The 12,153-nt window shown below is 43.1% G+C and overlaps 1 protein-coding gene across 1 annotated transcript; it reads right to left on the bottom strand.

Annotated features, from left to right (window-relative positions):
- Nucleotides 1-2,628: 2,628 nt before the first annotated feature.
- On the bottom strand, nucleotides 2,629-11,348 carry LOC140069234 (Fc receptor-like protein 2). The gene is made up of 8 exons (XM_072114693.1): nucleotides 11,241-11,348; nucleotides 9,056-9,337; nucleotides 7,973-8,284; nucleotides 7,509-7,637; nucleotides 6,772-6,849; nucleotides 3,844-3,912; nucleotides 3,569-3,606; nucleotides 2,629-3,055 (listed from the first exon to the last, which is right to left on the bottom strand). The coding sequence occupies exons 1-8, from the start codon at nucleotides 11,254-11,256 to the stop codon at nucleotides 2,894-2,896; spliced, it is 1,086 nt and encodes a 361-aa protein (XP_071970794.1). The 5' UTR covers nucleotides 11,257-11,348; the 3' UTR covers nucleotides 2,629-2,893.
- Nucleotides 11,349-12,153: the final 805 nt, after the last annotated feature.

Raw genomic sequence — 12,153 nt, 5'->3', positions numbered from 1 at the left:
CATGCAGAAGTCAGTCATAGTGTATGATGAGTCTCCTATCTGGAAATCTCTGGCCAATCCATTTTCCTCTTCCCTAGACATAGAGTTGGAAGATTCCCAAAAATTTTTATTGGAGGATGTGAGTGTAGGCGGTCAACCATCAGAAGACACCTATTTTACAATAAAACATAGAGCTGTACCGAAGGAGAAGGAGTTCTGTGGGGAGGGCTGACGGTGTAAGAAGGGTGATGATGAGATCCTAGACCCGACATGGGTAGAAGGCAGTAATATCTCGGATGAATAGATGGTGGTCAAGAAGCCACGGATAGCAGGCAGGACATTGGAAAGGATATCAAGGTGCAGTGTTCAGCCCATAGCCACATTGTCACCTGCTATTGCCCACGCCACTGAACCCAGGAAGCAAAGGACATCCCAGTAGGTGTCTGCAGTGTGCCATTTTTTTCTTGCAGAAGACAGAATACGTGTCATTCTCACACTGTGCCACCAGTCCATTAAGTGTGGCCAAAACCTTAGCAATCTGAGCACCTGATGAATGACCAGGTACCTGCCTGGAAACATCTGAGGCTCCCCCTGAGCCTCCAGCCTGTTTCACTACCTCCCAAGTCACAAGGCAACTTGTCTCCCCATTGAGGGAGGATGTGAGGCCACCACTACCAATGCCACTGCCAGCACCAGCAGCAACATCACCATGCCTGTCCACAACATTGTTCAGCTCTCCATCTCGCAAATCATGGAGAGAAAGCAAACATTTAGGTCTTTCACATGCACAAGCTGATGTCTTGAATAGGAGCATTTCCAAATTGCTGGTATTTGAAATGCTCCTATGGTGGAGATGGACAGCTTTAAAGACCTGTTGGCGGTGGCTGTCCAAGAGTATGAAGTTGCCAGCCACCACCACTTTTCCCGGCAGTCCCTGCCCTGCACCAACAGATTGTGGACAAGATCAAAACTGGACTTTGCAAAGGTGCACCTCACAACTGACACGTGGACCAGTAAGCATGGGCGTGGACATTACAGCTCACTAACTGCCCACTGGGTTAATGTTGGGCTGAGGCAGGAAGTGCTCTGGCTCACATTATGCCCCCACCCAGAATTGATAAACATCACTCATCACTCATACTCTGCCAAGCCAAGCTGACACATGAGGAAGAACAGGAGGAGTAAGTTCCAGGTCAGTCCAACCAAGACTCACAGGGTGGGCTCCCAGACTGGCGGTCTGCTACTGTGCTGTCCAGCAGGGGAACAGTTTTGGAAAGGGATGAAGATGAGGAGAAGTTGCTTGAAACCCAGAACGGCTCACAGGTATCACTGGAGCCTGGCTAGGGAGATGCAGAGGAGGAGGAAACATCTCCCACAGCTTGTCCTTGCCTCTAAGCAGCCTAGGCCACACGAACCACTATATGCTCCAGTGTCTTCTAAATGACTCCCCACTTGTCCGGATACCCAACAGTCCCAAATACTGGATGGCCGCCTGGCTGGATCCATGCTACAAGGATACTGTAGCATCCTTCATTTCACTACTAGAGTGTGAGACTAAAATGAGAGATTATGAACGCACTTTGGTGAAGGCACCACTTGCCAACTTCACTGGGATCTCAGTGGTCACTCGAGGAGGAAAAAATCATGTGGCAGAGTCAGCATTGCCTCAATGTGGAATTCCTCCACTAACATCAGATGGGGTATGTAGTACCAGGGGGCAGAATATGTCCCACACTTCTCCTGGTACTTAATGATGGGTCCTCATAGTTCAATTTGGGGGGGGGGGGGGATTGGGATTAATCACATGGCCCCCTAGGCCTTGCCCCTATGCCAGTGATGGCGAACCTTTTAGAGACCGAGTGCCCAAACTACAACAAAGACGCACTTATTTATCGCAAAGTGCCAACACAGAAATGTAATGTGTGATTTATACTCCCTTCTCTGTCACAGCTTTCATTGATACCAGCACTCTTAGGACACCAATAAAGGAGAAAATAGTCCCAGGTAGAGCTGTCACTTTAAAATAGCTCTGTGCACAGCAAGTCCTGGGCTGTCTGGGACTGCAGGAAGATACCTGGAGTCATCTCTGGTGATGGCCTGAGTGCCCACAGAAAGGGCTCCGAGTGCCACCTCCGGCACCCGTGCCATAGGTTCGCCATCACTGCCCTATGCTTTCAAGTGCTGTCCTGCCCTTCGGCTAGTATGCTATTAGAGTGTGTGTTCAGCACACAGTGTGTTCACCTATAACCAAAGTTAATCTATATATATAATGGTTGGATATTTTGGTTCTGTAGTTGCGTGGTTTCTTAACAACCATCAGCATATCGGACATATAGCTTGAAGCTGATGGGCCCCAGTGCAATGTCTGTGCCAGGTCCCCGACTAAGATGTGTGGTTTATAGCACTAGTCTTCCCATATGGGAAAGTAACACCTTGTGGGCCCCTAATCCTCTTGGGCCCGGATACGCCCCTGGCTGTTACAAGTTATAGTGTCTGAAATCAAATACATCACATAAGAAGAATAATTAGAAATTTATTTCCACATAGAAATTGGAATATTTTTTATTAAAGCATATAATAAGACTTAATTCTATCTATCTATCTATCTATCTATCTATCTATCTATCTCCTATCTATCTATCTCCTATCTATCTATCTCCTATCTATCTATCTCCTATCTATCTATCTCCTATCTATCTATCTCATATCTATCTCCTATCTATCTATCTATCTATCTCCTATCTATCTATCTATCTATCTATCCCATATATCTCCTATCTATCTATCTATCTATCTATCTATCTATCTATCTATCTGTGTATTACTGTGTGTACACATTACATTGATATACACATGGGAGGTGCATATTTTACACTATTAGATTGGAATTCTCTATGTCTATACAAATAATTTCTCAGCCTTCTTTCATGTCTTCCATCAGATTTGGTTGACGATGATTGATGTCATGGGCTGTGATGGTATGGTAGATAGCAGTAGACATCTCTAGAGTCTTTTCATCTGTCGTGGTCTCTGGAGTCACGTCAGAACACTTTACAGTGGAGTACAAAACCTGGAACTGGTGGGACAAATTAATTCTCATCTGTAATCCATAAAAATATACTATGGAAAGACCAAGTACCAAGACCAAGAGCAAATACCAAGACCAAGAGCAAACACCAAGCCCAAGAGCAAACACCAAGACCAAGAGCAAACACCAAGACCAAGAGCAAACACCAAGACCAAGATGGCTGCAAATATGTACTGTATCTCTAAAGTATTTATGCTTAAAATGTAGTTTATTAGTGAAATATAAGTCCCATAGTAATAGTATGGACCAGAGGTGGACACATGTTAAGTATTGGTCCAGCAGAAGACCTATGATGGAGAAGATGTTGGGCCACCAGGATGTTCTCCTTATAGAAATAAGGTTATATAGAATTGGTGGGTGTTAGACTGGATTCTGATTTGATGGATCTCCACCATCGAGCATCATGGTTATGTGGGCACCAGGTCGTATCATACAAGAGCATACAACACAAAGGTGATCGAACCTTAGCACCATATGGTTGTATTATATTTCTATACTTACATCGTTGTCTCTGGCAGCAGCTGGGTAAGAGGAAGCAGCTAAAATTAGACATAAAGAAAGATTAGTGGTTGCCAGATGTTCCACATTCTACTGTTCAGGGTCAGATTTGCAGTGGTTGTATCTATGGTCCACAACCGGGACCCTCCATGCCATTTCCTATCTAGCAGTCACATGGCTCGAGAGGATTTTACTGAATATTTTATCACCACTCAACTTCATATAAAGTCGGTTGTATGGTTAGTATCTGGAATAACAGACAATATTGGGGCACTTACCTTGTGGTGCTCTGATATTAATGTAGGCGTAACTCACATCATCATCGATATCCCTCCGTGTTGCTACTGCTAAAAAATAGAAGTCAATCAACTTCTATTATACAAGCAAATACATTACCCTGCCGATGTGTCATCTGTGTGATGACCTACTGTAATAAAGGATGTACCCGGGAAGGGAAGGGAAGACAGGACAGTAAGCGCTAAACTGATCCCCCAAAAATGGATACCTTCTACATATCCTAAGATGGCATGGGACAACCAGGAGCAGTTCCTAGGCCACTGTGCAGACATAAAACATGACTCACAAACAGAAAATATAGTTAAGTGTGGTCTAAAGTCCTGGTCACAGCAAAGATGGCAGATAAGGCACAAAATTGGAGTCCAAAGAGATAGTCAAAAGCATGAAAGCCAAGACCAGAAATCCAGAAATATCAGAAGTATAGTAATAGCAGGAAACAGAATAATCTCACATAAAATAAGCAGCTCAAGCAAAACTAAAACCAGCTCTGGACTGAATGGGAACCAAACACTTACAGGAGACTGCTCCAGGGGATTGGGGTCGGAAAGAAGGGTTCTCCTTTTAACACCTTGGTCGCGTCTGTGTCTCCTTGCGCAGCTGCACTTTTCTCCGCCCGGCTGCGCAAGGTAGTTAAGTCACGTGCATGCGCTAGATTAGCAGACAGCTGGGTGATGTCACTGGCTGTCTGCAGCACTTGTGGCCGTCTACATGGGGGAAAATCAATGAAGGGGCGCGCATATTTTATTTTCGGACGTGGCCCAGAGGCCCTCGGCTAGCAAAGGGGTGAGCGCCTCTGTCTCATTTGCATAAAGTTATGAAGTCTTTATTTCTATGTAGCAGACATGCCGTAATGTGGCAGGAGGACACCCCTTTCATCCCTAAGGTAAGAAAAAGGCATTCGGTGACATCTGGCTGTTCTTAGTAATGTGCCAAAACGTCTCTATTTGTTACCTTGTAACACAGCTCTTAACATCAAGCGTGACTTTCTAGAAGCTTAATTACATGATGTGGGTAAGGTGAAAAAAGTATATCTATTCCAGAAGGAACAGATTCCCAACTGCAGACAGAGCTGTTTTGATCTGGTTGCAACTCATTGCTGCAGTGCAAGGAACTGGTTTGGAACTGGAGTGAGAGGCTATTGACAATGGTCAGAAAGTAAGGAGACTTTGCCAATTGAGGCTGCCTTGCAAGTGTGTAGAGACTTATAGCCATTGATACTCCAATAGGGATACTGGGAAATATGGAAATATGCTTTCCAAGATGAGGCAAGGAAAATAAAGCCTTTTTATGCAGAAAGAGGGATTGTTTTCCTTGCCTCATCCTGGAAAATGTATATGTATATTCTCAGACAATAGGAGCAGAAGTCTGTCAATTAAAACATTGGCCATGGCTGGACAGAGCAGACGGCAAGAGGATAAGAGTGGGGTGCAAACAACTCCAATTCAGACAGAAATTTAAAGGAAACAGAATAGAAAGTGATAGAAACAGAAGAGAAAGAGAAGATGGAAGAGAAAGTGATAGAAACAGAAGAGAAAGAGAAGATGGAAGAGAAAGTGATAGAAACAGAAGAGAAAGAGAAAAAGGAAGAGAAAGTGATAGAAACAGAAGAGAAAGAAGAAGATGGAAGAGAAAGTGATAGGAACAGAAGAGAAAGAGAAGATGGAAGAGAAAGTGATAGGAACAGAAGAGAAAGAGAAGATGGAAGAGAAAGTGATAGAAACAGAAGAGAAAGAGAAGATGGAAGAAAAAGTGATAGAAACAGAAGAGAAAGAGAAAAAGGAAGAGAAAGTGACAGAAACAGAAGAGAAAGAGAAGATGGAAGAAAAAGTGATAGAAACAGAAGAGAAAGAGAAAAAGGAGGAGAAAGTGATAGAAACAGAAGAGAAAGAGAAGATGGAAGAGAAAATGATAGAAACAGAAGAGAAAGAGAAAAAGGAAGAGAAAGTGATAGAAACAGAAGAGAAAGAGAAGATGGAAGAGAAAGTGATGGGAACAGAAGAAAAAGAAGAAGATGGAAGAGAAAGAGAAGAAGATGGAAGAGAATGTGATAGGAACAGAAGAGAAAGAGAAGATGGGAGAGAATGTGATAGGAACAGAAGAGAAAGAGAAGAAGATGGAAGAAAAAGTGATAGGAACAGAAGAGAAAGAGAAAAAGGAAGAGAAAGTGATAGGAACAGAAGAGAAAGAGAAGATGGAAGAGAAAGTGATAGAAACAGAAGAGAAAGAGAAGATGAAAGAGAAAGTGATAGAAACAGAAGAGAAAGAGAAGATGAAAGAGAAAGTGATAGGAACAGAAGAGAAAGAGAAGATGGAAGAGAAAGTGATGGGAACAGAAGAAAAAGAAGAAGATGGAAGAGAAAGAGAAAGAGAAGAAGATGGAAGAGAATGTGATAGGAACAGAAGAGAAAGAGAAGATGGAAGAGAATGTGATAGAAACAGAAGAGAAAGAGAAGATGGAAGAGAATGTGATAGAAACAGAAGAGAAAGAGAAGATGGAAGAGAATGTGATAGAAACAGAAGAGAAAGAGAAGATGAAAGAGAAAGTGATAGGAACAGAAGAGAAAGAGAAGATGGAAGAGAAAGTGATGGGAACAGAAGAAAAAGAAGAAGATGGAAGAGAAAGAGAAAGAGAAGAAGATGGAAGAGAATGTGATAGGAACAGAAGAGAAAGAGAAGATGGGAGAGAATGTGATAGGAACAGAAGAGAAAGAGAAGATGGAAGAGAAAGTGATAGGAACAGAAGAGAAAGAAGAAGATGGAAGAGAATGTGATAGGAACAGAAGAGAAAGAGAAGAAGATGGAAGAGAAAGTGATAGGAACAGAAGAGAAAGTGATAAAGACAGCAGCGAAAGAGATGAAGTAGAAAGAGAAAGTGATGGGAATAGAATGATATATTTGATCTTTCTTACTATTTTGGTAAATTCCTTCAGAACCGCTTGTATTATTCTGTTGGCCGTCATCTCCATTGTCCTTCTGTGTCTCCCGTCCTGTAGATGAGAGAAATTTGACATCCAGGTTTAGGTGATAGAACTATTTCCTTGTGAAGGCAGTTTTCCTGCAGACCTCATTGTGTAGGTTCTCTGGCCATTCAGTGTAAAAAAAATTTTACCTAGCAACGAGGAAGTGAAGGAAAAGTAAGTATTTTTCTGTTCTATTTCTCATATTAGATGTGGTCATCATAGCTGAGAAGGGGATTGGTAATAAACATCACTTCAGTCCCTTCCTGGTATAGTCCCATATCTCTGTATTGTAGCAGGGTCTTGTGGAAGGTTACATGGGATCTCTTGTGCAGCAGTGGGATGTGATAACCAGCCCCCACCATGCAGCTTAGTGCCGTTGTGGTGGCGGCTTCTAAACTACAGTTGGAGTAGGATGCAGATATTACTATCCATAGTGCATCTAACCCCAGGGGGTCGACCATCCTACTCCGCTGCATATATAACTCCTATTAGAGTGTTACAGCCAATATACTATGGAAGCAGCTTTCTTCCCACTATGTCCACAGTCCAGTGGTGGATCCTAGAAAAGGAACCATGAAAATCCTGTGAAGGTTGAAGAATATAACTCAAAGTTGAACCCAAGAACGGGAATTTTTTTTTGCCTGACCTGTAGTTTTATTAAGAGTATAGATAAAAATAGTCAAAACCTGTAGATGATGGAGTCTTGTGATCCCTTCCAGGACACACAATAGTTTCTCGGAATTTGAAGATCAGGGCAATAATAAGGATGAGGACAAACAGCAGAATCCCAAGCATCGCCCATTGGAAACTATGATCTGTGGAAGAGAAGAAAGTGATTAGAAGAGGAGGATTAACAGCTTGAGAAGAAAAGTGAGAAGACAACAACAATGAGGTACATGAAGAAAACAAAGAAGAAGTCAAAGAAGAAAAGTAGGAGAAAGAAAAGACAAATGTTGTAGGAGATAGTTAACGGCGATAAAGAGGAAAGCTCTGAAGAAGATTGAGAAGTAAAAGTAAAATGAATGGTCATAAATGGAGAAGACAAAGTAGAAAACAAGGAAGAAGATGACATAAAAAGAGAACCTGAAGTTGAAGTATAAGTAGATGAAGAAGAAGACAAGGCCATCTACTGAAGTATAACCAGTCCTACCAGCAGCACTTATGTCCACGATGTTGATGTTTCGGGTTTCGCTGTACACAGAGAAGGTTCTGTTGAGTGCATTGTTGGCATGACACTGGTAGGTTCCTTTATGGTGGTTCTGAAGCGAATCTATGTACAAGACTTTCCCATTGTCTTGAAGTTGATAATGGTCAGAACTTTCCTCCACCAAAGACTCATTGTGTTTCCAGAAGACTGAGATAGAGGAGCCACGCTGGATGGAGCAGGTGAATGTCAAGGATTCTCCAGGTGAAAAATCCTCACCTTCCTTATCTGCGGTAATAGTAATGCCTTCTACCGGCTCTATGGAGAGAGGAACGTTGAAAGCAAAATGTAATACAAATGGAAAACTAATAATATAGAAATAGGCAACATCTTCTTCTGACACCGTGCTAGATGTGATGCAGTACCCAAGTTATGGGTGGCCCCAATACTATGTGGCGTCCACAAGGCACTTTTGTTGCTGCTCTCTGGAAGCGATAGTAAGGTGTGGTGCACCCTAATGGGAAATAAGTCCAGAGAACAGTTTTCTTCTTTATTGAAGAAATTCAGGTACAAAGCAATACAAGCAAATCATAGGACTGACTTCTCCAATCTCTCCCCTGACAGAAGAAGGGTTAATGCTGAGGAAAGGCCTGGGCTAGCTGTCCCTCTTTCTCAGAAGGCTGGTACCCTGGTCATAGGTTAGGAGCCCAGGGTCCATGGCAGATTATCACCATCTCAGCTTCTCCTCCTGGTTATTCGCTTAGACTGGCAGTCTTCTCCTCCACACTCTATTCCCTAACCGCTCGACACTAGGACCTGGTTTATACTCTTTATTTACCTTATACTGACGGAGGAGTTGATACATTCAGCACATTCTTCAATATACTTAAGTTGAGTCCCCATATTATTTTATAGCAGCAAATTTCTAAGTTGGTAAACAACTTTCCAGACAGCACCTGTCATTTCCAGACAGCACCATGTACAGAAGAATGGATTTTACTGGTGGGCCCTTGATATCCCACTGTGATACAGAGTACAAGCTCGTTACTCCAATGTAGACTACATACACACAAAGTATCCAGCACTTACCCATCACAAGCAAACTGACTACCTCGCTGTGTTGTTGTTGGGTATGGAAATCGTTCTGTGAGATACAGTAGTAGAGTCCTCCCATGGTCAGTGACTTAATGCTCAGTCTTAGCTCTGTTGCCTCTTTTTGGTGGGTGGTAATATTTCCTATAAATGTCTGGTTGTGATAGAACCGGTAGTATATAGGGACGGATCCTTTGGAGGACTGACATTGGAGTACAACATCTCCTCCCACGGCAACCACGCTTGGTAAGAGGGTGAAGTTAGGTTTATTCACAGCAGCTGTAAAACATTTTTTTAGAAAAAAACTTTTTAAATGCTATTATATCGTTTTATACAATATTTTATAATTTTTCAATTGTCAAGCACTGGACATAGCCACTTTTGAGGACCCCCTGGATCTGTCCACTTCATTTTTGAAATTGTCTACTGTAACCATACATTTAGTGTCTATTACTCATTGACCACCCTCAGACCTGCCCCCTCTCTGATGGTGTCCCACAAGGTTCTATCCTTGGACCCTTACTCATCTCCTTCTACACCTCTGGCCTAGGGTCCCTACTTTTCATCATCTACATCTCTGGCCTAAGGCCCCTACTCTTCTCCATCTGCATCTCTGGCCTAAGGCCCCTAGTCTTCTCCATCTACATCTCTGGCCTAAGGCCCCTACTCTTCTCCATCTGCATCTCTGGCCTAATGCCCCTACTCTTCTCCATCTACATCTCTGGCCTAAGGCTCCTACTCTTCTCTATGTACATCTCTGGCCTAAGGCCCCTACTCTTCTCCATCTATATCTTTGGCCTAAGGCCCCTACTCTTCTCCATGTACATCTCTGGCCTAAGGCCCCTACTCTTCTCCATGTACATCTCTGGCCTAAGGCCCCTACTCTTCTCCATGTACATCTCTGGCCTAAGGCCCCTACTCTTCTCCATGTACATCTCTGGCCTAAGGCCCCTACTCTTCTCCATTTGCATCTCTGGCCTAAGGCCCCTACTCTTCTACATCTACATCTCTGGCCTAAGGCCCCTACTCTTCTCCATCTACATCTCTGGCCTAAGGCCCCTACTCTTCTCCATCTACATCTCTGGCCTAAGGCCCCTACCCTTCTCCATGTATATCTTTGGCCTATGACCCCTACTCCATCTACGTCTTAGCCTAAGGCATTCTATACGTAATGGGTGCTCAGTGTAGGGTTCTCAATCCTTTAAACATTCAGGTTGGACATGGGGCACACCAAGCTGGCACGTTCCTTAGGGTTGGCACTTTTTATTTCATGCAAACAAGTGTAATCCATAAATAAGCCTTCACCATAATGAGTTTTCTTTAAGCATGAGTAGATTAAAGACAGAATACAAGGAAATCTACCATTGGAATAAAGCATGGATAAACCATGGACCCTTAGCCATAGATCTAGGCACAGTGACTGGAGATCTTCTTATATTTATTACCCCTGGTGTCCTTCCTTCAAAAAATCAACTTTTATAATTATGGTAATGGACCTGAAGTGCTCCAGGAGGTGTAACCAGACCCCCTTTCACAGGCTGTTACACTGTCTCACCCTACCCCCTGCTCCCTCAGCACTTTCCCCTCCCTCTGCTTGATGTAATCTCACACAGTGGGAGGGGCAAAGCTAGAGCACTGAGGTTCTATGGTAATTACCCCAGAAGCCCTTCAGCCTCATTAACATAATTGCAAAAATTGATTTTAGAAGGGTAAATATAAGTTGATTACCACAGTCACGTTGCCTTGGTCCATGAGTAGTGTCTCTGGTTTATCATGATGTTACACCCTGCCATCTCCACCTCAAGAACATCCTGCATCTGAAGCTTTCTCAACCAAGATTCTGCAAAATTTCTAGTCCATGCCCTCATCATCTCCTGATTGGACTACTGATATATTCTCCACTGGGGTCTCCAAGCTAATTTCCATAAATGTCTCCATTAATGGACTTACCAGACTGCATTATGGATCTGATACATGTACTGGTGAAACCTAGAGATACCCAGTGGTGGCTAATACACAGGTCACATCCCAAGGCTCTTTATGTGGTTAAATATTGACTTACAGGGTATGGGGTGAAATGGAGCTCATAGCGCCTCTGGATGGCCAGATGTGACATTACAATATAATTTCTTGGTAAGTGGTGATCATATTACAGACCTCTTGTATGTAGAATGATACTCACATAGTACCTGCATCATTACTCCGCTGCTATTTTTAGAAATACTTCTACATGTCCACGAACATTGGTAGTTTCCATTGTGCTCCTCGGAGGCGTGAGATATCTGATACTTGTTATACCCCAAACCCCTGATAGATAGGGCACTATGCAAAGCAGAAAAGGTACCACGAGAAAGATTGTTAAGGGGAAATAGAGGTACCCATAAGAATAGAGAAGTAGAAGAAGAAAAAAATAGACGCTTCGTGTTTACTTTTGATTACGGACCATGTGAAACCGCCATAAAAACAGCCATTAATAAACATTGGCATATTCTTAAGCAGGACCCTCAGTTGAATCAACTGACCATACAGAGACCTATGATAGCCTTTAGAAGGTGCACGACCCTACGTGACAAGCTGGTCCGCAGTAGATATACTTCCCCCCGGAGCACTTGGCTTTCACAATGTGCCCCTAGGGGGAACTTCAAATGCGGAACATGTCGCTATTGCGACTTTAACAGCCAAGTTAAAAATATTTCTTTTGGAGGAGTCACCCAAGAAGTTAAAGCCTTCATCACATGTAGGACGACTTTTGTCGTCTATGTTGTGTTTTGTCCGTGCCAGAGATATTATATCGGAAAAACGGTTAGAAGCATGTTTACCCGTTTTAGGGAGCACAAAAGGTCTATTACCACTGGTGTTGGCTGCCCACGCCTGATTGAACATGTGAGACTACAACATAATGGGAATGCAGATGTCCTCATGTTCGCTGGTATAGAGAGGGTGGAAAGTACCCCGGATGGAGGAGATCGTGCCCTAAACTTATTACGTCGAGAAAGTAGGTGCATCATGAAATTTGAAGCTATGGGTGCCCAGGGCCTCAATGATCGTAATGAAATGAAGGTCTTCTTGTAGTTAGAGTCATATTCAGTGCTTGA

This window comes from Engystomops pustulosus, chromosome 7 (assembly GCF_040894005.1).
Source record: "Engystomops pustulosus chromosome 7, aEngPut4.maternal, whole genome shotgun sequence".
Taxonomy (NCBI): domain Eukaryota; kingdom Metazoa; phylum Chordata; class Amphibia; order Anura; family Leptodactylidae; genus Engystomops; species Engystomops pustulosus.
This window is presented reverse-complemented; position numbering and strand designations above follow the sequence as displayed.

Coding starts and splice junctions, on each gene's coding strand:
- LOC140069234 (XM_072114693.1), bottom strand. Junction 7,638..7,972: donor CGTGGACATAAGTGCTGCTG/GTAGGACTGGTT, acceptor TCTCTTCCACAG/ATCATAGTTTCCAATGGGCG. Junction 3,913..6,771: donor TGAAGGAATTTACCAAAATA/GTAAGAAAGATC, acceptor TCTATTTTTTAG/CAGTAGCAACACGGAGGGAT.